Source organism: Elephantulus edwardii, unplaced genomic scaffold, assembly GCF_000299155.1.
Source record: "Elephantulus edwardii isolate Elephantulus edwardi_28Jun2011 unplaced genomic scaffold, EleEdw1.0 scaffold00047, whole genome shotgun sequence".
Classification (NCBI taxonomy): Eukaryota; Metazoa; Chordata; class Mammalia; order Macroscelidea; family Macroscelididae; genus Elephantulus; species Elephantulus edwardii.
In genome coordinates, this window is record NW_006399797.1 from 9,554,473 (window position 1) to 9,582,029 (window position 27,557).

At 38.6% G+C, this 27,557-nt stretch overlaps 1 protein-coding gene across 1 annotated transcript in view; it reads left to right on the forward strand.

The window, feature by feature from the left end:
• LEMD3 (LEM domain containing 3) overlaps positions 1-27,557 on the forward strand; it is a 110,806-nt gene that overhangs the window by 43,885 nt on the left and 39,364 nt on the right. Inside the window, exon 2 of the mRNA XM_006886061.1 lies at positions 26,949-26,986. Coding sequence (XP_006886123.1) covers positions 26,949-26,986 — 38 coding nt within the window. The remainder of the gene's footprint in view (positions 1-26,948; positions 26,987-27,557) is intronic.

The following is a 27,557-nucleotide window of genomic DNA, read 5'->3' on the forward strand; positions in this document are numbered from 1 at the left end:
AACTAATGCTTAACTCCACAATAAGGGATTTATCTTTCACTACTTCACAAATTGCTGTCTGTCAGATACTCCTCTAAATCTGAACATTCAGATTAAAACAGACTAGGAAGAAGGATTGGCCACCCACTTCTGAAATAGCAGGCCTCTGAAAACCCTATGCACATAATAATTATAGGAAGTTAAATTCTTGAGGTCAGAGCATATAACAAAAATTAAACATGGTAAAAATTATTGGGAAAACTCCTTAGATTTAGGTAGAGGCTGACGAGTTTGTAAATGTTTCTGAAAAGGGCTGTTTTTCCCTCTAGTGTAAAAATATTTTCTTTTTTTGAGTACCTAAGAAGCTTCATCTCACATATTTTGGTCATGTTGCTAGAAAGAGGCTATTCCTTGGGGAGGAGCATCATGCTTGGAAAGGTGGAGGAGGGTCAACAAAAGAGAGGAAGACTTAAACAGATGGCTTGCTGGTGACTGCAACAAGGGATCACATGGGTCAAAGATGCTGAGAATGGTCCAGATCTGTTGTTCGTAGGATCACTGTGAATCAATAGTACTTGGTAGCACCTAACGACAACATTGAGGCATTAAAGACCACATTACTCTATTTATGACACTAAAATTATAATTAGTCCACTATATGAGAGTCAAATCTCCAGTCTCAAGATTTTGCTAGAGCATATAATGATTGTAACAGACAAGTGAATAGTGATAAGAATTGTATACATCAGTTTTTAGTATTACTTCCCACATTTTCATTCATATTTATGTGCTGTGATACAAGTAGACATTGCATTTGAATGAGTTAGATGACAATCCAATATATTTCCAGTGCCTGTTGTATTTTCTGTTCATTCTGTGCATGTACAAGTTTTTGCATGTTTTTTTAGTCTCTGAAGTTTCTGTGTATTATTACCAACATAAAAAAGTGTTACCAATCCCTGGACTTGTAAATTGCTTGGTAAATTGAGGGTAGGAGGGTCATTAGAAGAAATTGAAAACTCAGTGTGATGGATTGATGCAGTAGCTGCAACAATGGGCTTCTAACAGCAATGATTGTGAGGGTAGTGCAGGATGGGGTACTACTGTACTTAAGGTTGCTTTGAGTTAGGACCAACTCCATGAAACCTAACAACAACAGCTACACCTTGTAGCAACTTCTACTTTATTATGTGCAGTCGTTTGTTTTGCACCTAACAGCATCTTCAAACTCCTGAATGTCCTGAATGCCTTAGAAATTTGTGTCTGTCTGCTTCCAAAGCTAAAAACTAAGATTTAATTTTCAAACATGGTGCTGAATAAAGTAAATTATCATTCCCAAGTCCATTTACAGGGTAGTTTTGGGGATTTTTAAAAAATAATATTTATTATTTTTATTCACTGCTGAACATTTTCTTTCCACTCTCCCTCAACTCACCCCATAATACACCCCTTCTTCCAGACTTTTGTCAAACATATTATATCTAATCTTACATTCCTTCCAGACAGTTCTTCCTCTCATCAGTTCTAATCCAGTGTTCATTATCTATCCATTTCCCCCATTCCCTTCCCAACTTCCCCATGTCTGTTCTACTTTATAACAGCAATGTTATGCAGTGACTGAGATATTTCATACAGCATAATGTCCTGTAGGCTCCCCCATATTCTGCAATGTTTTACAAGTTCATTGTTTTTTAGTGCTGCATAGGATTCCATGTGTAACTGTTGTTGTTAGGTGCCATGGAGTCAAGTATGACTCATAGTGACCCCATGAACAGAAGATCTGAATCCTGTTCTATCGTCTGCCATCCTTAAATTTCCTGATGCATAAGAGCCCAATGCAGCAATCACCATGTCAGTTCACTTTATTGAGGGTCTTCCTCTCCTTCACCGATCCTTTACCTTTCCAATTGTCATGTCCTTCTTCAAGAACAGCCCCTCCTGCCAACATGCCCAAAGTATATGAGGCAAAGCCTCACCATTCCTGCCTCCAAAGAGCACTTGGGTTGCACTGTGAATGTACCATAGTTTTCCTATACATTCATTTGTTGATGGGCACTTGGGTTGCTTCCATCTCTTTGCTATTGTGAATAACACAGCAATAAACATGGATGTACATACATCTGTTTGAGTTGTAGCTATTCCTAGCAGTGGAGTTGCTGGGTCAAATGGTTTTTCTATTTCCAACTTTTTGAGAAACCACCAGACTACTTTCCATAGTGGCTATTCAATTTAACAGTCCCACTAGCAGTGAGTAAGGTTCCAGTCTCCATTACCTTGCCAGCATTTGTTGTTCCCTGGCTTATTGAATTTTGCTATTGTTGCTAGTGTGAGATGATATCTTATAGTTGGTTTTATGTGGGAGTTTCAGTCCTACTTTAAAATTGATGTTCTGCATGCATGTATATGCACAAACAAATGCATGTGCAGAGTATATATGTATATCGAGCACTGGCGGCCTACTGAGAAGAAGCTTTGGTGCAATCCTGAAGGCACTTGATTTGAATCCACCAGCTGCTCCACAAGAGAAGGATGAGCAGTCTTCTCGCATGTGATTAATTATACCTGAAAACCCACTGTGGAGCCTCAGCTATGGATTGATCTTGACTTGATGGTACTCAATAACAACATGTGTGTGTGTATATATCCCTACTTATTTAAAATGTAAAATCTATGCATTATAATTTAGAGTAGTATTAAATAGAAGACCTGTTGGTATTTAATTGAATGAGAAATTCATGTTGCTTTATTGCATTGCACTGGAGATAGGATGTACAGTGTATCACAGATCTTTCTAGATCTCTAACTCTGAACTGGCAAGATCCTTTCACAACAGATTTTGTTATAATACAGTTATTTGCATTCTTGCATTGTAAACCTTGAGGAAATGTTATAGCTATTCTCTAGAGTGTGAATGTTAATGTTTAAAATCTCTTAGTACAGTGAGCTGTCACCACGTTTAATAAATTACAGTATTACATTAGCATGAATTTCTTTCATTGCCAAGTTAGCTGTTGCACAGATGCTTGGTATTATTTATAGGTTTGTCTCTAACCTTTGCAAGCCTACTTTTATTTTTCTCTTCACTTGTCTTTGACAGAGTAGCATAGTTTTTTAACTGGCATATCTAAAAAAATAGTTATTAGGAAGAAATGTGATGAAAGAACTGAAAAAGTAAGCTTTTGGATCTATTACTTTAAAAGTGTAAAATAAAATTAGACTCCTGTAATTTAAGTAAACATATTGTTTAGTTTATTTGAATTGTACTATTTTTCTTCCTGATTTTAGGATAAATTACTGAAGTGTCTTCAGTTGACAAAATCGATGGGAGGCAGAAGAAGGTTATTTATGGCCACTAAGACTTAAGTTATTTTTTTCTGTGTGTAAGCATGTATAGGAGTAAAGAGGTACTAATTATTGACCTTATTATCTCAGCAACTGTTGTTAAGGAGCCTTGGTGATGTAATGCTTTATGTATTGGCTGTTAACCTATGGTTTGGTATTTTAAATCTGCCAGCATCACTTAGGAAGATGAACAGTCTTCTCCTCAAGATTTACAGCCTTAGAAACTATATAGAAGTTTGACATGAGTTGGAATTGACAACATGAGTAAGATGTCAGTTATTAAATTTTAAAATCTTAGATAAAACTTTTTGTTTTTTAATGGGATCTTCAATTTAAATCACTTTTCAGAGTCACTGTGTGCTGTTGAGTTGGAACTGACCACACCTCAGTAGGTTTCAGAGGTTATAAATTTCATGGAGATTGCCCAACTTTCTCCCATGTAGAAGTTGCTTGATTTGAACTGCTTTGCCTTTGGTTGACAATGTAGCTTCTTACCACTAAGCCACAAGAGTTAGTAATTCTGTCAAATACTTTTTGTAGTCTTAGCGCCGTTGTTGTTATGTGCTGTCGAGTTGCTTGTGACTCATAGTGACCCTATGTACAACAGCTCTGAACCCTGCTCTATGTTGAGCCAACCTCACTGTCTGTAACACACCTACCCCCATTACCCCAGTCACTGAGTCTGTTCATCTCATCCAGAGTCTTCCTCTCATGTGCTGTCCCTCCATCCTTCCAAACATGATGTCCCTCTTCAAGGACTGGTCCTTTCTTGCAACATGCCCAAAGATGTCAGAAGCTTCAGAATCCTTGCCTCCAAGGAGCAGCCAGATTTCACCCTCTTCAGGACAAACCTTTTTGTTTTCGTAGCAGTCCATGGTATATTCAGTACTCTTTTCCAACACCATAGCTCAAAGGCATCAATTCTCTTTCTATTATCTCTAGTCACTGTACAGCATTCTGATGTTTATCATATAATTGTGAAGACTATCGCCGGGTTGGGTGCACTTGAGTCTCTAGATTGATATTGTTGATCTTCAGTATTCTGGAGAGGTCTCTGACAGCAGATTTTCCCAGTGCAGTTCATCTTTTGAATTCCTGCCTGCTGGTACCAAGAGTGTTGGTTGTGGAGCCAAGCAAACTGAAGCTGTTAACAATGTCAGACTCTTCACTGTCTGTCATGATGATGCCAGTTGGCCCAGTGATGAGAATCTTTGTTTTCTTGATGTTGAACTTCAATCTATTGAAGGCTGCAGTCCTTCACCTTCTGCAACAAATGCCTCAGGTCCTCTTCAGTTTTAGCAAGCAAGGTTGTGTTTTCTGCATATTGTAATACACTTTTGGAAGAAATAAACTAACTTTTAGAGTTTTTTAAATAATCTAATTTTCTCATGTAAAATTTTCTAGTTTTCTAAACATGATAGATAGGGAAGAGATTAAAGTTATCAAAGATTTTATTTTGTTTGGCTCCACAGTCAACACTAATTTTTGTCAAGAAATCAAAAGACATGTTGCATTGGGAAGATCTTTGGCCCAGGCCCTCTTTAAAGTGCTAAAGAACAAGGATATCAGACTAAGGTTCTCCAGACCCAGTCTATGGTATTTTCATTGGCTTTATGTGCATATGAAAGTTGGACAATGAATAAGAAGACCAGAGAAAAAGAAATGCCTTTATGTTGTGGTATTGGCAGAATGTTGAATATCCCATGGCCTGCCAACCCCTCCCCCCTCGCCCACACACACACAATCTATCCTGAAAGAGATGCAAACAGGGTGCCCTTATAGGCAAAGATAATGAAACTTGGTCTTATATAATTTGTGTGTTGTCTGGAGGCTACATTCTTTGGAGCATCATATTATACTTGGAAAAGTAGAGAGTGAAAGTGAAGATGACCCACAATGAGATAACTTGATATACTGACTGCCACAATGGGCTTGAGCATGGCAGAGATTGTGAGGGGCACAGTATAGGACACGGTTTCTAACTGCTGTTCATAGGATCACCGTCAGTTGTAGTGAACTAAATGGCGGGTAACAAAAGTTTTTCATTAGAGATTAGTTTTGCTAGTCTGAAACTTAAAAATGGATTAATACGGTTTTTGTTTTTCTATGTGAGGCATTTTTTTGCATTCAATGTGATGTTTTTGAGATTCAGTAATGTTACATTTTCTGATAGTTCAGGTCTATTTCATTGTTGTTATTAAGTGCTTTTGAGATGAGTATGACTCATAGTGACCTTGTGACCAACACACTGAACCCCTGCCCTACCCTGTGCTGTCCTCATCATCTCTAACATACTGGAGCCCATTGCTTCTGTGTCAGTCCTTCTCATTAGTGGGGAGGGGGTCTTCCTTAACTTAACTGACCATTTTTCCAAGCATGACATCCCTTTCCAAGGAATAGCCTCACCTACCAAGCAGCATGTCCAAAGTATGAGAGATAAAGCTTCATCATCTTTGCCACCAAGGAGCACTTTAGCTGCACTTTCTCTAAGAGATATCTGTTCTTTTGGCAGTCCATGGGTTACCGCCCTCTTCTCTAGCACCACAACTCAGAGGCATCAGTTCATCTTGTTTCTTCATTATCCTTTCATTGTCCAACTCTCTGATGAGTAGCAGGTGATTGAAAAGATCATGGTTTGAATCAGGTGCATCTTGATCTTCAAACTGACATCACTGGTATTAAATATTTTGGAGAGGTCCCTGATGGTGACTACCCCTATACAGTATTTCTCCTGACTTCCTGACTGCTGGTACCAAGAGTGTTGATTATTGATCTTAAGCAAGAAGAAACAAATCATTGACAGCTTCAGTCTTTTTCTCCATCTATCATGATGTTGACTGTTGTTGGCCCTGTGGTAAAAACCTTTGTTTTCTTGATGTTACGATGGAATCCATATTGAAGGCTGTAGTTCTCAATCTTCTGCAGCAAACATTTCAAGTCCTCACTTTCTACAAGCAAGGTTGTGTCATCTGCATAATACAAGTTGTAAACGAATCTTCCTCTGATCCTGATGCCACATTCTTCTTTCATAGGGTCCAACATCATGAATTATTTAGCTAGCACACCAGCAGTTTGGAAATCAAAAGACTAATTGCATCGGGGAAGCCTGGTGTAAAGGACTTCTCCAGAGTGTTGGGGAGCAACGATGTCAGTCTAGAGACAAAGGTGCACCTGATCCAACCCATGGTCTTCACAATTTCATTCTATGCATCATAGACAATGACTAAGGATGAAAGAAGCAGATTGGTTTCTCCCTTCCCAGAAGAAAAATAGATGCTTTTGAGTTGTGCTAGAGAAGAATATTGAACATAATGGGAGAACAAATAGGTCTTTCTTGGAGAGGGTGAATCCGGGTTTCTCCTTGAAGACAGGATTTTGAAGCTCTGTCTCACATACATTGGGCACATGGCCAGGAAGGACTAGTCCTTGGAAAAGGACATCGTTTGGAAGGGTAGAGGGACAGCACAGGAGAGGAAGACCTCAGATGAGATGGATTGACAAGATAACTGGGGCAATGGATTAGATGTGTCAGAGTCAGTGTGACTGGCTCAGAATAGAGCAGGGTTCAGAGCTATCGTCCATAGGGTCACGATGCATCGTAGGTGACTTTACAGCACATAACAGTGATGTACAAATTGAAATGGTATGAAAAGGATGCATCTCTGATGCACACACTTCCTGATTTTAAATCATGCAGTATACCCTGTCCCCTTTCATACAACAGCTTCTTGATCTAGGTATAGATTTTTCATAAGCACAATTAAGTGTTCTGAGCTTCTCATTCTTGAAAGAATATGTTGTCACTGTACCAAAAAGAAATAGTTGACAGTAAAAAATTTCAGAAAAGACTGTATGAACAAGAGCCAGGGGTAGTGATGGGTGAAGTTCAAGCTCACTGATGGAACTGGCAGAAAATAAGTCCCCAGGAATTGATTGAATACCAGTTAACATGTGTCAGCTTACAGATGCAACCCTGAATGAGGAAACTTACGTGGAAGACAGCTCCCTGACCACCTGATAGGAAGAGACCCGTATTTGTTCCCATTGCCAAGAAATTGATTTTATTGACTATGCAAAGGCATTTGACTGTGTGAATTATCTACTTTATTAGTCTTGGATCAGAGAGTTGGACAGTGACTAGGGAGGATAGAAGGAGAATTGATGCCTTTGAACTGTGGTGCTGGAGAAGATTATGGAATGTACCCTGGACTGCCAAGAAAACAGATTCATCCTGGAGAGGGTTAAACCAGGCTGCTTCTTGGAGGCAAGGATTCTGAGGCTTCGTCTGACATACTTTGGACATGTTGTAAGGAGGGAGAGGTTCTTGGAGAGGGACATCTTGCTTGGGAGGGTGGAGGGATGGCGCAGAAGGGGAAGACCCTCTATGAGGTGGATTGATTCAGTGACTGGAGTAATCGGGATGGGTGTGTCAGAGGCAATGAGATTGGCACAGGATAGAGCAGGGTTTAGGGCTGTTGTACATAGGGTCGCTATGAGTCGCAAGCGACTCGACTGCACATAACAACAACAACAACAACTTTACATTATGCACAAACTATTTGCGCCTTCCTGAATTCTTTTAAAGTACTCTGTACTTAACTCTAAGGTGATATTGATTATATCATTTGAACCATTTTTCACATTGAATCAATATTAAGATGAATCCATGTATACAGAGGCAGTGCTTGTACAAACTGTTTTCATTGTGTTCTTAGTACTTTGATATCCACATTTAAGACTTTTTCTTTTCATTTTATAAGATTAATGTAAATATTATTACTCTTAGATACAATTTCTTTTGAGATGACATAGGATAATGCATCTCTTAAAAGTGGGAATAGTGAAATTTGGAAGTTTTGTTGGTATTAGAAGTGAAGTCCTTGTATTTTTGTCCTTCTCTCTTACTCTTTATTCGTATCTGAACCTATAGTTTGGTAAATTTAGACAGGTTGGTGTTATTAGGAGCCATTGACTCACCTTCAACTCAAAGTGACCCTATGCACAACAGATCTGAGCCTTCTCCTAACCTGCACCATCCTAACTTTCTCAGTACTTTGTTAGAGTCACTGTGTCAGTCTATCTTATTGAAGATCTTCTATTCGAACTCTCCACCTTTCCTAGCATGATGCCATTTTTAAAGCACTGGTCCCTCCTGACAACATGTCGAAGTATGTGAGACACAGTTTAACCGTCCTTGCCTCTAGGGGGCGCCCTGGTTGTATTTCCCTAAAGGCACTCTTCACTCACATTACAATCAAAGGCATCTGTTTTTCTTCCATCATCCACATTTTTTGTCCAACTTTCATGGAATGTATGGAAAGTCATTGAATAAGACTATGGGTTGGAGCAGACCCACCTTAGTCCTTAAACCGTCTATTTTTACTCTTTAGTATTTTGGAGCGGCTTTTAACAGCAGATGTTTTCATTGGAACATGTCTTTTGATTTTTTGACTGCTGCTGCCATGGATGGCCGTTATGGGTCCAAGAAAGATGAAATAGCTGACAACCTGAATATTTTCTCCATCATCTAGCTTTTTGATTCAGTGGTGAGGATTTTTGTTTCTTGATGTTGAAATGTACTCCGTATTCTGACTGTAGCCTTTGATCTTTTGTAGCAAGTGTGCAAGCAAGATTGCATCATTTGCATAATGCAAGTTATTGGTGAATCTTCTTCAATCCTGATGTCACTTTGTTCTTCATGTAGTCCAGCTTCTTGTTCAGCATGCAGATTGAGTAAATATGGAGAAATAATACAACCCTGACATACTACTTTCTTGATTTTAAACAATGCAGTGTATTTAAACCTATATTATTGATTTTATATGTTGTTGATTCAGAACCAACTCATAGCTGACAAACAGCAGATTTTCAGAGACTGTATAAATTTACCTCTAAGTTCAGATAGGTGGTGTTAAAAGGGAAGGGTTATTCTTGAACAAGACAAGAGTATTTGCTTTAGGAAAGTTTTGTTGTAGACAGCTTTTCTTCTTAAAACTTTCTGCATTGTTGCTAGTTTTAATTTCGGTATTTACAATAATTGTTTAAATTATGCATTAAATAAACTAGTCTATTGTTATAAAAAACCATATATTACATAAATCTTTGAAACAATTGGGAGAACTTTGAGAAGACAAGTGGGAAGCATACTGTGTTGTAAAAGAATGCACTGCCTTGTTCACTCTTGTCCATTTTTAGATCATGCTAGCTGATGGTGGCATGCAGAAGTGTTTGGCACACAGGTGCCATGTTCTGCAGCTGTTGGAAACATTTTCCTCCTCCTTTTCCCCCCCACATAATTATGCTCTGTGTAAACCATTGATGCTAGAAAATGTGATTTAAAAATTTGAATGTCTCTTTACTAAAAGGTACAATCCAAAGAGCTCGTTGATCATTTAGACAAATGAACATAACGGGTTAGATGAGATAATGTGTCCATGGACTAAAACCTATCCTTATAAGAGATGAACTTTGAAAGCCTAGCATGCTTTTCTAATCTTTCTCCTATCCTGAATTCAATTCAGAAAATTTACTTGAAGGAAATATTTGTCACATTTACCATTTTCTTCATTCAGTACATTTTAATCATACCTGCAGTTTGTGCTTACAGGTAATCTGCATGTGATAGAATACAGTGAGAGAGAGAGTTGCTGTACATCAAAAGATCTCAAAATAAATGTAAATATTAAAATGGTGATAACTACTATAAAGGAAAGTTACAGGGTGCTGTGGAATGCCAAATCTAGTCTGAAAAGAGTTCAGTGCATATTTTTAAAGGAAGTAATCTTTAACCTGTGGTCTGGTCAATTAGTAGGCATCTTGTAGTAGGTATAAAATGGCATGTAGGTAGGTAAAGCGGCTACATCCTACAGACTCCAATTTCTTTAATTTTTCTTTCCTTTATTAGTGTGTGTCCGCAACCCACCCATCTAGGTTTTTTAGATATTAAAGATTTCAGGGAACTCTGGTGGCTTAGTATGGATAAAAAGCTGTGCTGCCAACCCAAAGGCATGTAGTTTGAATCCATCAGCTGCTCCACAGGAGAAAGATGCACAGTCTCCTCCCATGAGATTTACAGCTTCAGAAAACCCACTGGTAGATAAGCAAGCTCTGAGTCAGTTCCAGTGGGACAGCACTCACACATAACAACAACAACAGTTAACAGCTCAGGTTTTTAAATCATCTAGGTTCAACTGCCTTCAGCAATTCCTCATCTATACAGTGAATATAATAATACCTACTTCTTGTGGTACTCTTCATTATATATAGGACAGTCATACAGTAAGTTCTTAATTCAATTATAATTGTTGGTATAATTAGAGTCTTTATAGAGATATTTTAATAAGATTAAACCTGATGTGTTTTTTCTTATACAAGCTACATTTAAATGTTATCCCTAGGGTGGCTTTCCCCGGTATGCTAACTAAAATGTTCTCCTTTACTATATTTTATTTTAAAATTTCATATATTAGTTTGATTTTTATTTTAAATATACTGGTTCCCTAGACTAGAATTCACATTTTTTAGTAGAGATATACTGTTAGTACGATTAGCCAATGTTGAGCAGTTTGATACTGCACACATGATACCCATTACTCTTGATTCCAGCTCAAGATGATCCTATGCGTTACAGTAAAACAGCAGCTCTCTAGGGTTTACTTCACCTTAAACTGTAGGGAAGTGGATTGGTGGATCTTTCTGCTCTATAGAGTGCCAACTTCCAGGTTTGTAGTTGATAACAAATATTTGCACTGCCTGATGTCCTTCAACACAGGGTAAGTATTCCAAATATTTGTCAACTGTTACTTTGGTTGTTACTAACTTTGAACAATTTTAAGTCTCTTTTTATGGTATTATTATTATCGTCTCAAATAACACAGATTATTTTTGGAATGTTCTAGTTTAAGAATAATTACTTCAGTCACATCTTAAGAACTTGTTGGGAATCTAGTTTTTTAGAGAATTGGATTTTGCATCATTTCCCAATTTCCAAGTCTAGAGACACTACCCTTTAGTTTGAAATTCTTCAGGGCAGGGCTTACATATAATTTTAAAATTCTGCTATTAACAATGCTTGGAAAATACATGTTTGTGAATCTTATATTTAAAAAAAGGAAGCAAATGAGAATGTTTAGATGTGATGGTACCAAATCACAAAACAAGATTTTTCAACTGATATTGTGTGTTAAGGATTATTAACAAAGTGCCATCTTAGCAGAGAAAATTTGCCTGTGAAGATAGTGGACTATTTTGATATATTCTATCATTCCTAGACTATAAATAGAATAATTGTTTTGAAGAGTTTGCCCTCCTCCAGGAAACTGTATTTTCTCTTAACAGCAGTGCCTTTTCTTCCTTAATTCCATTTTGGATGTATTGCATTGTAGGGGGATTAAACTTTAATGACTCACAATCGCAAAGTTCTGAAGAAGAGTTCTTTCCTTAAACCAAAGCTTTTTTTTGTAATTATTTCTAGGGAACTCTGGTAACTTAGTTGTAAAGAGTTTTGCTGCCTATCAAAGGTAAGTGGTTCAAATCCACCAGCTGTTCTGAGGGAGAAAGATGAGCAGTCTCCTCTCATATGATTAACTGCCTTTTAGAAACCCACTGGAGGTTCAGCTGTGGGTCAGTGATCTGACTTGATGGTGTATAACATGACTTGTTATTTCTATAAAGAAGATGAACGTGGACTTTGGAGTCAGAATGGGTTTAAATGCCAACTTACTAACTGCATTTTCTTAAAAGAAGACATCCTGACCTTGTTGTTAGGTGCCATTGAGTTGAGCACGACTGGTAGCGACCCTATGAACAAAAGATCTGAACCCTGTTCTATCCTGTGCCATCCTCATACATCCTGACACACAAGAGCCCATTGTAGCAGTCACTGTATCAATCCCCGTGGTTGAGGTCTTCCTTTCCTTCACCTATCCTCCACCTTTCCCAGCATCATGTCCTTCTCCAAGGAGTAGCAACATGTCCAAAGTATGTGAGGCAAAGCCTCATAATTCTTGCCTCCAAAGAGCACTCTGGCTACACCCTATCTAAAACATCTGTCTGTTCTCTTGGCTGTCCATGGATGTTACACCATACTCAAAGGTGTCATTTCTTTTCCTGTCATCCTGACCTTTCCACTCTTTAATTTCTTGTCCAGAAAGACAGGAGTACTCCTTGCCTAAAATATCAGGGTTTGTGAGATTAATATGGAAACCCTATGAGTATACAGTATCAGCATTCCTGTCACATTTGTTGGTTTTGGTTGGTGCCATTGAGTCAATTCTGATTCATAACAACCCTGTGTACAACAAAATGAAACAATGCCTGTAACTGTCCTTTCCTTACAGTAAGTGTTTAATAAATATGGTTTCCATTTTTTCACAGGAGAGGATTATAGTGTGATTATCTCTGTCAAAGCCTTGATTGGTCAGAACTGTTACTGCCCCTTTTATTCTTTTAGGTGACCTGATGGCATAGTGTGGTAAGCTTGGGATTGCTAAAGGAAAGAAAGGATAACTGTTTGAACCCACTAGCCATTTGACGAGAAAGACCTTGTAAGGCAGTTCTACTCTGTCCTATTGGATTGCTTTGAGTTGGATAACATATTCATGTGATGTTGCCAGTTGGTTACATCATGATAGATAAAGGATTGAAACTGCCAGTGATTTCATTTTACTTGAATCCACAATCAGCACCCTTGGTAAAAGTATCAGGAGGTAAGGAGGTGTATTGCTTTGAGAAAGGCTGCTGTCAAGGACCTTTCCAAAATACTGAAGAGCAGTGATAGAAGTTTGAAGTGTGCCTGATTCCGGCCAGTCGTTCCAGAAACTTGATATGCATCTGACAGACAGTGAATAAAGATGACAGAAGAATTGATGCCTTTGAATTATAGTGTTGGAGAACCTATGGACTGCCAAAAGAATGAACAGATAGGTCTTAGAAAAGGTGCAGCCAGAGTGCTCTCTGGAGGTGAGAATAACAAAACTTATCTCTCATACTTTGGTTTTGTTTCTAGGAGAAGCTATACCTTGAAAAAAGGATATTATGCTTTGAAAGGTGGAGAAACCCAGATGGATTGACAGGATGACTGTAGCAACAGGCTCAAGTATATCAGACATGGTGAGGATGGCACAGGGTAGGTCAGGATTTAGATCTTTTGTTCATAGGGTTGCTGTGGATTGTACTCAATCCAGCACAGCACAACTCCTATGGACTATGCCACAAGAGCTCCCTAAATAAATCCCAGAGAAGCCAAATAACATATGCTTCCAATTCTTTGCAGTTTCTCACACAGAATAAAATATTAAAGTCATTTCAGTCCTTATCAAAGTTTGTATGACCCATACATATTGTCTCCCATAATTTTACCAGTCTGACTCTATTTCCTGTTGTTTGTCCTCTCATCCACTTAACTAGTTACAGTGGCCTCTCTTCTAGGAATAATATACCAGATACACTACCACATGATGGTCTTTATACTGGCTAGTCTATTTGTAAACCTCTTCTTAAGCTACCCCTGTGAGTTGTACCCCTTTCTCCCTCAAGTGTCTGTTTATATGTCATCATCTTAGTCTCTTCAGAAATCCATATCAGTTTTTTCTATTTTTTTTTGTGTGTGTATGCGTAATGACCTTTTGCTTTCTTCATGAATGATATCCCTGAAAGCATCACACAACTCATCATTGGTGTTCAGTGCCTCAAACCTAGTCTTAAGATGATCTAGAAATTCAGATAGAATTGATTCAAGATCATATCTTGGTTCATGTGAACTTATTTGACCTCAGTTTGAACTTGCATATGAGTAATTGACAATCTGACCCAAAGCCCACCCCTGGTCTAGTTTTGACTGCTGTTATGAGTTTCTCCAACAAGTTCTTCCAAAAATGTGGTCAGTCTGATTCCTATGCAGCCCAACAGGTGAGATCCATGTGTAGAGTCATCATTTGTGTCTTTTAAAAAAGGTATGTGCAATCAATAAACTTTTGTATATACAGAATTCACTCTATTTCTAGCCTCATTTCTATCACCAAACCCATATTTTCCAACTACTGTTCCTTCCTCACGGTTTCCTACTTTTGCATTCCTACATTCCTGAGCTGAACAGAAGATTTAAAGGACAGCTTGGGAGGACAAAGCAAAGAATTATGGAATGTGCAGAGAGCTGGAGAATAAAAAGGGAAGAACTTGTTCTGCATTTCTCAGGTTGAGAGAACTGAAAAAACAAAACAAAACAAAAAACCCAAAAAACCAACCAACCAAATTCAAGCCTCACATCGCAGAATTGAAAAATGCTTTGGGCAGTATTAAAGGCATCACTTCTATCAACCTTAGCTATTGTCCAGCTCTCTGGTAAATAGCAAGTAATTGTGAAAAGCGTGACCTGGATCAGTCACACCTTAGTCTCTAGACGGACATTATTGCTTCTCAGTACTCTGGAGAGGTCCCTGACAGAAGACTTACCTAATGCAATTCACCTTTTGATTTCCTTACTGCTGGTGCCAACAGTGTTGATTGTGGAGCTGAGCAATCTGTAACTATTAACAACTTCAGTCTCTTCTCCATCTGTCATGGTGCTGCCATTGGCCCAGAGGTGAGAATCTTAGTCTTCTTGATGTTGAGCTTCAATCCATATAGAAGACTACAGTCCTTGACCTTCTGCAACAAGTGCTTTAGGTCTTCCTCAGTTTCCACAGCAAGGTTGTGTCCTCTGTATAACGTAGGTTGTTGATGAGTCTTCCTCCAATCCTGATGCCACATTCCTCTGCATAAAGCCCAGCCTCCTGAATGGTCTTTTTGCATATAGATTGTTAAGGTATGGAGACAGGGCTCATCCCTGATGCACTTGCTTCCTGATTTTGAACCATGCAGTGTTTCCTTGCTGTGTTCCGACTGCTTCCTGGTCCAAATATAGGTTTCACATAAGCACAATCAAGAGTTTTGGGAATCCCATTCTTCTTTCTTTTTTCCTTAAAGTTTTATAATTAATTAACTAATTAATTAATTAATTATTTTGTGCATATACCGTCAAATTGGATCTGACTGGTACAGGAAGAGATTGCCCCTCCTTCTCCAGCAGAGCATCTGGTGGATTTGAATCCCATTCTTCTTAAAGTTAACCACAATTTCTTGTGATCCACACATCCAAATGTCTTTGCATAGTCAGTGAAACACAGACATTCCTCTGGTACACTTTGCTTTCTGCCAGGATCCATCTGACATTGGCAATAATGTCTCCAGTGCCATGACCTCTTCTAAACCCAGTTTGTATTTCTGGTAGTTCTGTGACAATGCACAGTTCCAGTCGTTTTTTGGAGATCTTCAGCAGAAATATTTGTACATAGGGTATTTGAAAGCCTGTTATTTTGGAAGTGGATGACCAGTCCTTCTTCCTACTCTAATTTGTATACTTAGCTTTGGAACAACATCTGACAGATAAGCTGTTTTAGTGAAAGAAGTAAATAAAAGACACTTCCCCGTAAAGAAATAAACATACATGCAGTGCCCAACCCCCCGCATGTGTGTTTGTCCCTTCCTTTTCCCTGCTATATTAGTATCGCTTGCACTCCTGCCTGCTCTTTCCAGTACTGCCCCCTTCCCCCCATATGATGCCTTAGGCCACAAGTTACTTCTGTAATGTCTTGCACCTCACAATGCTGCTGGTCTCTCACGCTGATTTCTATCAGGATTTTTGCCTCAGGCAATACTGGGGAACTGTCCCTGCCCCTGACCTTCTACTGCGGGACTGTTGTCATGTGGCCATAGTTTCTTTACTCCTCCTTTTGCACCACATAGCTATCATAATACGATAATGTCAAGGTGAGGACTATGTCTCCTTTAGGTCTGGCATGCTAGTTTTGTTTATTTAGCCTGAGGGCCACAGGTCCAAGTGCCCAATGTAGATCGATGATCTGGGACTAAATGTCCCATCTGGCCTAAGCTGGCTGGTTGTTAACAAGCCACTGGGATCCTGGGAGAATGGGTGGTAACTGAGGGAGAGGGAAAATGGAGGTCTCAGCTTCCTGCAGTGTGTGATGCTCTGGGATGCCCTACGTGAATTAGGGACACAGAACGTGAAACCAGACTCTGGCTATATGTGAAGCTTATACTTGGGCATGTGGCCACCAGGAATTGATCCTTAGAGAAGGACATCATGCTTGAAAGGGTGCAGGGACAAAGCAGGAGAGGAAAACACCAGAAGAGAGATGGATTGATAGTATGTTGGAATTACTGAGGCTGGCTCAGGACAGGGCAGGCCTCAGAGATGTTGTACATAGGGTCACTGTGAGTCGCAGGTGACTCAATGGCACATTATAACTACATGGGTGATATATTGAATGACTCAGACAGAAGAAGCTGGAAGGAATACATAGAATCACTGTACAATAAAGAATGGAAATTTTCAGGAAGTACCATATAAACAGGAGCTAAGGTAATGAATGAGGAAGTAGAAGCTACATTGAAGGCATTGACAAAAAGTAAGGCTCCAGGAATCAATGTGATATTAAAATTGACTTGTTTCAATTAACTGATCAGCCTTAGATGGTACTCACCATTCTATGCCATGAAATGTAGAGGACAGCAGTCTGACCAACAGATTGTAAGACTTCCATATTTGTTCGCATTTCCAAGAAAGGTGATCCAGCTGAATGTGAAAACTATCGAACAATATCAGTGATATCACATGTAAGAAAAATGCTGCTGAAGATCATTCAAAAATGACTAGAGAGTACGTAGATGGGGAACTGCTAGAAGTTCAAGCAGGATTTAGAAGAAGCCATGATACTAGCAGTATCATTGCTGATGTCAGATGGATCCTGACTGAAAGTAAGGAATACCAGAAGATACTTTATTGACTATGTAAAGGCGTTTGACTGTGTGCTTGTTAACAAGTTGTGGCTGACATTGAGAAGAATGGGAGTCCCAGAGCATTTAATTGTGTTCATATAGAACCTCTACCTGCACCAGGAGGCTGTTGGGTGAACAGTGAAGGGGAACAATGCATGGTTTAAAACTGAAAAGCGAGTGCATCAGGGTTTTATCCCCTAATATCTATTCTGTATACTGAGCAAATTTTCCAGGAAGCTGGACTCTGTGAGGAGGAGTGTGGCATCAGAATCATCAATAAACTACTTTATACAGATGACACCACCTTACTTGCTGAAAGTAAGGCGGACTTGAAGCACTTGTAGCAGTAGATCAAGGAATGCAGCCTTCATTATTGATTGCATCTCACTGTCAAGGAAACAAAGATTTTTACCACTGGACCAATAGCATCATGATGAATGGAGAGGAGACTGGAACTGTCAGTAGCTTCATCCTGCTTGGATCCACAATTAACATCCTTGATACCAGCAGTCAGGAAATAAGGAGATGGATTGCACTGGGAAAATTTGCACTTAGGGACGTCTCCAAATTATTGAGGAGTAATGATGCCACTTTGAGGACTAAGGTGTGTCTGATTGAGACCATAGTCTTTTTGATCACTTGCTATGCATCTGAGAGGTGGACAGGCCCTAAGGATGGCAGAAGAAGAATTGACGCTTCTGAACTGTAGTGTTGGAGAAAAGCACTAAACATCCATGATGGCCAAGAAAACAAACAGCTATGGTTTGGAGAGGGTGCAGCCAGAGTGCTCTTTGGTGGCAGGAATGATGGGACTTAGTGTCACATACTTTGGGCTTATTGCTAGGAGGGGCTATTCCTTGGAGAGGACATGATTCTAGGAAGGGTGGAGGGTCAGCACAGGAAAGGAAGACCCTCAGCAAGGTGAATTGACGTGACTGCTGCAATGGGCTCTTGTGTGTCAGCAAGTGTGAGGATGGTATAGGGTTCAAATCTTTTGTTCATAGAGTTATGAGTAGTACTTGATTTCAAGACATCTAACAGTAATAACTTCTTAGTGATGCTTTCTTGACTACTACATTTACAGTTGTGTTCCTTCGCCACAAATTGATAGTATTCCTGTTTCTTTTCATCCAAATCATTTGTCACATCATGTTGTTTGTTTACCATTGTGTTGGAACTGACCCATAGCTGAGCCTCCAGCAGGTTTTCAGAGGCAGTTAATTGCACGGGATTACATATGGTCAAGTTCTCTTTGCCCTCTCTAGAGTCTATTCACATTGAGGCCAATTCACATTGTTGATGTGTGTGTGTGTGTGTGTGTGTGAGAGAACCCTATTTTGTTTCTAGTGTTAACCAGATGGTAAGTAAGTTGTTGTTGTTATGTGCCATCGAGTCACTTGTGATTCATAGCGACCCTGTGTACAACAGCCCTAAAGTCGGCTCTGTCCTGTGCCATTCGCATTGTCTCCGACACACCCATCCTGATTACCCCAGTCACTGAATCAATCCACCTCACAGAGGGCCTTCCCCTCTTGCACTGTCCCTCCATCCTCCCAAGCATGATGTCCTTCTCCAAGGAACAGCCTGGTGTAACCCTCTCCAGGATGAATCTGTTTTCCTAGCAATCCATGGTACCCTCAATATTATTCTCCAGCACCGCACCTCATGGGCATTAATTCTTCTTCTATCCTCCCTAGTCATTGTTCAACTTTCTGACACATAACAAGTAATTGCAAAGACCATGGCCTGTATCAGATGCACCTTAGTCTCCAGAGAGACACCATTGCGCTTGAGTACTTTGGAGAGGTCCCTAACAACAGACTTTCCCATCGCAATACGTCTTTTAATTTCCTGGCTACTGGTACCAAGAGTGTTGACTGTGGAGCCGAGCAAACGGAAGCTGTGAACAATCTCAATCTCTTCACCATCCATCCTAATGCTAATTGGTCCAGGGGTGAGAATTTTTGTCTTCTTTACATTGAACCTCAATCTATATTGAAGGTTGCCGTCCTTGACCCTCTGTTGACCCTTTGTAGCAAGCACTTCAGGTCCTCCTCAGTTTCAGCAAGCAGTGTTGTGTCATCTGCATAACACAGATTGTTGATAGATCCTCCACCAATCCTGATGCCACACTTCTCACAGAGCCTAGCCTCCCGGATAATCTGTTCAGCATACAGGACGAAAAGGTATGGAGACGGGACAGATCCCTGGCGTACACCCTTCCCAATTTTGAACCATGCAGGGTTTCCCTGCTCTGTTCTGACAATTGCCTCTTGGTCCAAGTATAGGTTTCACATCAACACTCAAGTGTTCTGGGATTCCCATTCTTCTCCGAGTCAGCCACATTTTGTTATGATCCACACAGTCAGATGCCTTTGCATAATCAATGAAACACAGATAGACATTCCTCTGGTATTCCCTGCTTTCAGCTAAGATCCATCAAACATTAGCTACAATATCCCTGGTACCAGCACCCCTTCTACATCCCACCTGGACTTCAGGCAGTTCTCTGCTGTTGTTTTTGGATAATCTTCAGTAGAATCTTGCTTGCATGTGAAATCAATGAGATTGTTCTATATTTTCCACACTCGTTTGGTCACTCTTCTTTGGGATGGGAACAAGTATAGATCTCTTCCAGTCAGTTGGCCAAGTGGTTGTTCTCCAGATTTCTTGGCGCAACTTGGTGAGCATTTCCAGGGCAGCATGTTAGCTGAAATATGTCAATTGGGATACCATCTATTCCTGGGCCCTTATGTTTTGCTATTTCCTTTAAAGCAGCTTGAACTTCTTCCTTCATCACCATAGGCTCTTACTCATAGGTTGTTTCATGAAATTCTTCTGTGTCTGCCAATTCCTTTCGATACAGTGACTCAGTATATTCTTTCAATCTTCTTTTAATACCTCCTGGATCATTTAATATTCTGCCTAAAGCATCCTTGATTGTAGCTACTCGAGGTTTGAATTTGTTCTTCAGTTCCTTGAGCTTAAGAAATGCTGAGCGAGTTCGGCTCTTTTGATTTTCTGACTTCAACTCCTTGCACATTTTATTGTAGTATTTTGCTTTGTCATCCCGTGCTATCTTTTGAAATCTTCTATTCAACTCTTTAATATCTTGAATTCTTCCTTGTGCTTTGGCTTCTCTGCGCTCCAGTGCAATATTCAGAGTTTCTTCTGACATCCATTTTGGTCTTCCTCCTCTGTCTTTGGAATGACTGTTTGCACTCTTCCTGGATGATACCCTTGATATCCTTCCTCCCACAATTCATCTGGTCTTCACTCATTCGTGTTCAAGACCTCAAACCTGTTCCTGAGATGGTTCTGAAATTCAGGTGGGATAGACTCAGGGTCATATTTTGGTTCCTGTGGATTCGGTTTAATTTTCCTCAGCTTCAGCTTGAACTTGCATATGAGTAGTAAGTAGTCAATAAATACTTAAGTGAGTACATTTTCTTTTTTACTTGTATAAGAACTTTGGTCATTACAGAATTTTCTTTCTTGCTACTGAGTTAACATAAAGGAAGTGTTTGAGAGAATTATCAGTTGACTTACATGGTCAACAAATTGTGTACAATTGACTCTTCAACAATACAGCTTTAAATTGCTTGGGTCCACTTATACATGGATTTATTTTTAATATATCATGTGACACTTCATAGTGAGAAATTATCCCTCCATTCTGCTTTTATCATTATGCTTACTTCACTGCCATAAACGTTGAATAGCACCATGATACCTTACAAAAATGCTGCTAGTAATGCTTTCTTAAGAACCAGAGACAGAAATGATCTAAGAACAAGTTGAATTGCTTGGTCTATAAAGATAGATGCCTGTAATTGTAGTTCCCTACTGCTTAGTTATCTAGTCCTACTATAAAAGTCGTAACCAAAATTAGATGGTGTTAAACAAACAGAAATGTATTCTCTTACAGTTTTACTCCCTCGCTCGTTAACAACAATCTTACACCAACTCACAGGGACTCTTTGGGTTTCTGAGTTTGTAAATTGCAATCAAAGGAGACTGCCCATCTTTCTCCCAAGAAGCCACTGGTGGAATCAAACTTCCTGAAACAGTGCAGGCTTTATGTTAGCAGTGCATCTTGATATAGGCTATGCTATCATAGCTCACTGCAAGTAGTTTGTTGTTGTGTACTTTCGAATTGGAGCTGACCCATAACTGACTGGCATTCTTTCTTAGATTCCTTCTCCTTGGCTTTCTTCTTTTTCTTTTTACTCTCTTATGAGGTAAGGAGTTGTGCTGTGAACCCAAAAGTAGGTCCTTCGAATATACCAGCAGCTCTGGGAGGGAAAGATGGAGTCTTCTCCCATGTTTTTACAGCCTCTGAAAACTCACTGTTAGTTCAGGTAAAAGTGGTTTCTGATTTCGGTGGCAATATTGTTGTTAGTGCCATCAAGCTGGAACCAACCCATAGCTGACCTACTAGTGGGTTTTCAGAGGCAGTAAATTGCAGGAGAGGTGATTGCCATCTTTCTCTGAGTAGCAGCTGGTGGATTTGAACCACTTGCCTTTTGTTTGGCAGTGCAACTCATGCAAGATCGTTTGGTCCATATATACCGTGGGGAATCTCCCCTTGAGTCAGTGCAGTGATGGGATTAAGGAGTGTTGGATTTCACCTTTAATTCTTTTGCAACTGTTTGGCTTAGCACATCTTGCGCATTGTGCCATAGCTTCTACATGTTATCATTATATAAATGTATTTTAGGGGGACACAAGTCAATTTCCTACATTTATAATTTTCAAGAGAAAAGAATATAGTGTAAGGACCATTTAAACAAAGAAAAGGAAATGTATGAAGTCTTCATTGCAGCTACATGAAAAAGCACAAAGGCCTTTACTTTTTTGTAAACTCCTTTATCTTGCTTTGAAAATGTTCCTTTTATTTGGTTGTCATGTAATATACTACATATTTTTATATATTTTATGTGTAAATTGACTGTTTATGTAATTGGTAAGGCTTCCAGTAAACAGGCTAAAGTTAATTTACGTTGTTGTTACTGTTATGTGCCGTTGAGTCTCTTGCAACTCATAGCAACCCTGTGTACAACGTCCCTAAACCCTGCTCTATCCTGTGACAGTCACGCTGCCTCTGACACACCCATCCTGATTACCCCAGTCAGTGAATCAATCCATCTCATAGAGGGTCTTCCCCTTTTGCGCCGTCCCTCCACCCTCCCAAGCATGATGCCCCTCTCCAAGGACCTGTCCCTCCTTACAGCATGTCCAAAGTATGTCAGACGTAGCCCCAGAATCCTTGCCTCCAAGGAGCAGCCTGGTTTAACCCTCTCCGGGATGAATCTGTTGGTTTTCTTGGCAGTCCATGGTACATTAAATACACAGAATTTCAGCATTGTGAATGGGTCAGTTCCGCTCACCTCTGCATTTTTAAAGGTTAGATATATTTTAAAGGATACTATCTGAAAGATGTGCTCACAGATTTTTCCTTTTTTACCTGGAATTCATGACAGTTGAGAATGAGAAAAAGTATAGAAAGAATATTAGTAACATTTTTTGAATTAGTGATGAAGGATTAGAGAAAGAATCAACATTATGCATAAGAGAGTATAAGGTAAGATTTACTTTTTAAATACTTTTAGAAATCTTGTAGTATAATTAAATAAACACTTTACTTTTTTTTTTTAAGCCCAAAATCAAGAAAGCAAAGATTCTCAGCCCTGGGCCAATTGTCAGCTTCGTGATAGAGAAGAGATTGATAGTGTTAATAACTTCAGCTTGCTTGGTTCCACAATCAGCACTTTTGGCATTAGCAGTCAGGAACTCAGAAGACTAATTGCATTGGGAAAGTCTGCTGTCAGGGACCTCTCTAGAGTACTAAAGAACAATGAAGTCAGTCTGGAAACTCAGGTGCACCTGATACAGGTCATAATCTTTGCAATTACGTGTTATGCCTCTGAGACCTGGACAATAACTAAAGATGATAGAAGAAGGGTTGATGCCTTTGAGTTGTGGTGCTGGAGAAGAGAGTTTTGAACATACCTTGGACTGCCAGGAGAACAAACAGGTCTGGCCTGGAGAAGGTGAAACCAGGCTACTCCCTGGAAACAAGGATTTTGGTACTCTATCTCACATTCTTTGGGCATGTGGCCAGACCAGTCCTTGGAAGGGTGGAGGGGACAGCACAGGAGAGGAAGACCCAGGATGAGATTAATTGACTCAGGGACTGGAGCAATGGAATTAGGTCTTTTGGAAGAGGTTTGTTCAGGAGAGGGCAGGATTCAGAGCTAATGTATAGAGGGTCACTATGAGTGGCAGGCAACTCAGTGGCCCATAACAACAACAACAAGAAGCTAGTTTAAAGGGAAGAGAAGTTAAAAAGGATATTTACAGAGAAAAGTTTGGTATATTTGTGGTTTGAAATAAGATAAACTCATGGCCAACTCATCCTTTCTTTGGGTTAGCGCAACTCCATGGACTACACTGCCAGAGTATTTATATATACTTTTGTGGTTGTTCATTACTATTATATTGGCTTATGATGCATAGCACTTCCATGACCAAAGAATACAGACAAGAAAATGGAAATAAAAATAGCTAAACCAAGAACATTTGAGAAGGTATTTCAGGGGTGTAGGATACAAGACAGTTTTAAACATGTCCTACTCTGGTAGCATAGTCCATAGAGTTGAGCTGCTAACTTCAAAGGCAGCACCCTCTCGGGCTATCCAAATCTACCAGCAGCTCAGCAGGGGAAAAAATGGACAGTCTGTTCCCTTGCAAATTACTTTCCCATATGGCTTTAAGGTATTGCAGAATAAATATTGCATTATCATTGCTTTAGGATAAGGCCTAAGAGACATAATTCACTGAATCAATCTCTAGAAAAGAGTCAAATAAATGTGATGCTAAATTTTTGCTGTATGATACTTTTAGAATGAAGGCTTTTTCCCAACAAGTGCTGAATGAGATATTTTCACTATGAGTGAAAATATGGAAGAGCCACAGAATAGTTTTAGCTATAATAAGATGGGGGGTGGCAAAGTTAAATCTATAAAGATACTTCTTCTGGAATATAAAGGGCTTTTATCTTTGTTAGAATTGTTCTTTTAGGATGGAATTTCCTTTTTAAAATTTATCCCTAAGGCCAAGTTTTATTTATGGTCTCATTAATTCAGCAGGTCTGCTTGTTAATAGGTGACAGTTATTATAGGCATTTGGAGAGTTAGCTATATTTTAACAGAAGGTGTCAAGGTGGTTTTTTAGACATGTCCTGTTCTGTTGGTTTTCTAAGACCTGTCCTCCTCTGGTGTCTTATGTCCAGCAGACAACAGAAAACTAGAAAGATAACAAGGCCTCTTTGACTTTTTCTGTGTCATCCTTGCTTCTTTAGTTCTGGTTGCTCAGAATTTGAGAATTTGGCACTTTGGCTTTTTTGTTAACACACACAGTAGAAGGAAGAGTGGATTTAACCTAAGGAGTACAGCCAGAAGTTTTCATGCATCAGCTCTTTGATTGATTGTGTGTTTGCCACTGAACCTGTAAATATGAATAATCCTGTTTTTAGAAACATAATTGTGTAGGTGAACATCTATAATATATGCATATATAGCCTTTCTTTAGACATTAAATCTTGTTTTATGAATTTGTGTGCCTTTTTTTTATTGTACTTCTTACAAGGAACAATCAATATTCTTGTTTTTTTTTAAAAAAAAAGGTAATGAACAAGGTGTAATGGAAATTTGTAAAAGATAATGTATTTGAATGATTTTATTAAACAAAATATGAATGAAGAATAGCATGAAACACATTGTATACAAACAAGCTTTGTAAATGAACCAGTGTAAATTTAAAAAAAAAAAAAAACAAAACCCAACCCCAACAACTCAACCCCAAACAAAAAACCCCTAAATCAAATAAACAGGAGAAAAGAAATACTATTTGGTCATTTTGTTATCATTGACAAGGCGTTTTGGTTTTTTTTTAAATTTACATTTAAGTTGATTTAAGATTTATTTTAAATTGTTCAAGCTTTATTTTTAAGACCTTTGCATGACTACAAAGAATATCCCTTTTAATCCAAATGTATTCTGATTACCAGTATACAACCTTTAAGCTGTAATTTTTCTACTCAGTAGTTTGTCTTTCAAAAACATTTTTTCCCCCACATTGAAAATGTTTTACACTGTAGAAAAATTGTGTGAGTTCATTAGCAAAATCTCTGTAGATGATAACAGGATACATTTTTTTCCTTGCTTTTTTTAATTGTACCTTGTTAAACTGGTCTCACACATGAACTTTCTTAGAATCAGGCAGTTCCTGATTCCTATGGGACTTCCTGTTTTCTCAAATAAAAATAGAAAAGCATCTCAGAAAGGAAACCTGGTCTGTGTGAACAACTTTGTAGGACTAGTTAGTCTTAATTATGATATGGACTATAAAGATCCTGGTATCTGAATACTTTGAATGTTTTTGCATGTTATATAAAAATAAAAGAAATGATAAGGAAATTGTTGTTGGGTGCTATCAAGTAGAGTATGACTCAAAGTGACCCTATTAACAACAGATTTAAACCCTGTCTTAACAATAAGTAACATTAAGAGAGTAAGTATATCAAGAACCAGGCATGATGACAAATGCTTTATATAGTTTTTCTAATTTACTCCTTACATCAATTTTAGTTGTGCGTGGCTGTTACTAAATGGTCTGTGGTTCTAACCCATCAGAAGCTCTTGTTTGGCTATTTAGAGTAGCTTAGTTGCTATTGAAGTCTTATTAAGGAATTCATGTTAAAGATTCTGAATTAATAACCAAGGGAAATATTTAGTAGTAAAGTTTTTTGTGGTTTTGGAGAATGAATGTTGTATGGCAAGGTGGCAAATCCTTTTCTTAAGATATATTTTATTGGAAATTTAGATCATTTAATAATTACTTAATTCTTATCTATTCTGTTTTCCATACATTGACAAGGATTCCTCCCCACCCTAGAAAGGTCAAAATTCTAAATTAATTATTCTGTATTAAAGAATCTGGATTTTTCAAGTTGTTTGCTTTGGTCTATATTTCAAAGAGAAATCAAATAAAGTAAAAACAAATGAAATCATCATCAGTAATAATAATAATAATATTGTATGCCTAGGATTGATTCTGATCTATGACAGTCCTATCTGTCAGAGTAAAACTGCTACATGGGTTTGCTTGGCTAGAGTCATTATTGAAGAGACTGTCACATCTTTTTCTCACAGATCTGCTAGTTGATTTGAACTGCTGATGTTTTGCTTAATAGCCATGTGCTTTTTAATCAGGATACCACCAGGATTCTATAAATAACAACAGTTCAACACAGCTCTTGTTGTCAAGTTGGAACCAGAGCTGACCCTCCAGCAGGTTTTCAGTAGTAGTAAGTCCTAGAGGAGGAGACTGCCCATCTTGTTCCCTAGGAGCAGCTGGTGGATTTAAACTGCCTTTGAATTGGCAGAATTTACTTCTTAAAACAGTTTTAGCTGTGTATGGCTGCAAGTAAAAGGTTTGTGATTCTAACCCACCAGTGGCTCCTGGTTTAGCTACTTCATGTTGCAGTATATAATGGAGCTCTAACTTGAATTTAGCACCTCCTAATTCTTTATGGTAAGTCTAGCAAGTCTGCAGATTATTTCCTTGGCCTTTATTATCATTTTTTTATTTATATTTTGTTTGCATGTTTATACTCAATTTTAGAAAATGGTAACATTTTAGAGGGCTGATTAATGTGGCTTATTGCTCTATTAATACTCTTAATTGGTGCTAATCATTTTCTTTTTTTTTTTTTCTTTCCTTGATAGTAAAAAACCCCTTTCATGGAACATTTGGAAAAATACAAGTAAGTAAAGAATATATAATATTTACTACTATGTTCTGTTAAGATTGAAAATGTTAAATTAGGATGTGACAGCCATATAAACTTATGTAGAAACCACAGACAAAATGAAAGATATATATGTTTAATAAAATGTATTATTGGATCGACAAATAAATTACTTTTGATAGTTAGAGTGGGACTTTGAAATGATTATTTATTTTAGCAATATACTGCTGTCATATTTGCTTTTTAAAAATTATCCAATATCAGTTGTTACATGTAATATAAGCACTAAAGACTGAAAACACAAGACTTTATTTTTTCCTATATAATATTCTTTATGGGAGAAACTGAAGTTCGGAACCTCTGAAGAAGAATAGTTATAATTACGATAATGGTTGTTTGTATTGTTTATTTTGTTACTTACTAAGTGATTAAATTCCATTATTCTAATTTAGTCCGAGAATTAATATGTTGTTGTTGTTATGTGCCGTCGAGTCGCCTGCGACTCATAGCGACCTTATGTACAACAGCCCTAAACTCCGCTCTGTCCTGTGCCAGTCGCACTGTCTCTGACACTCCCATCCCAATT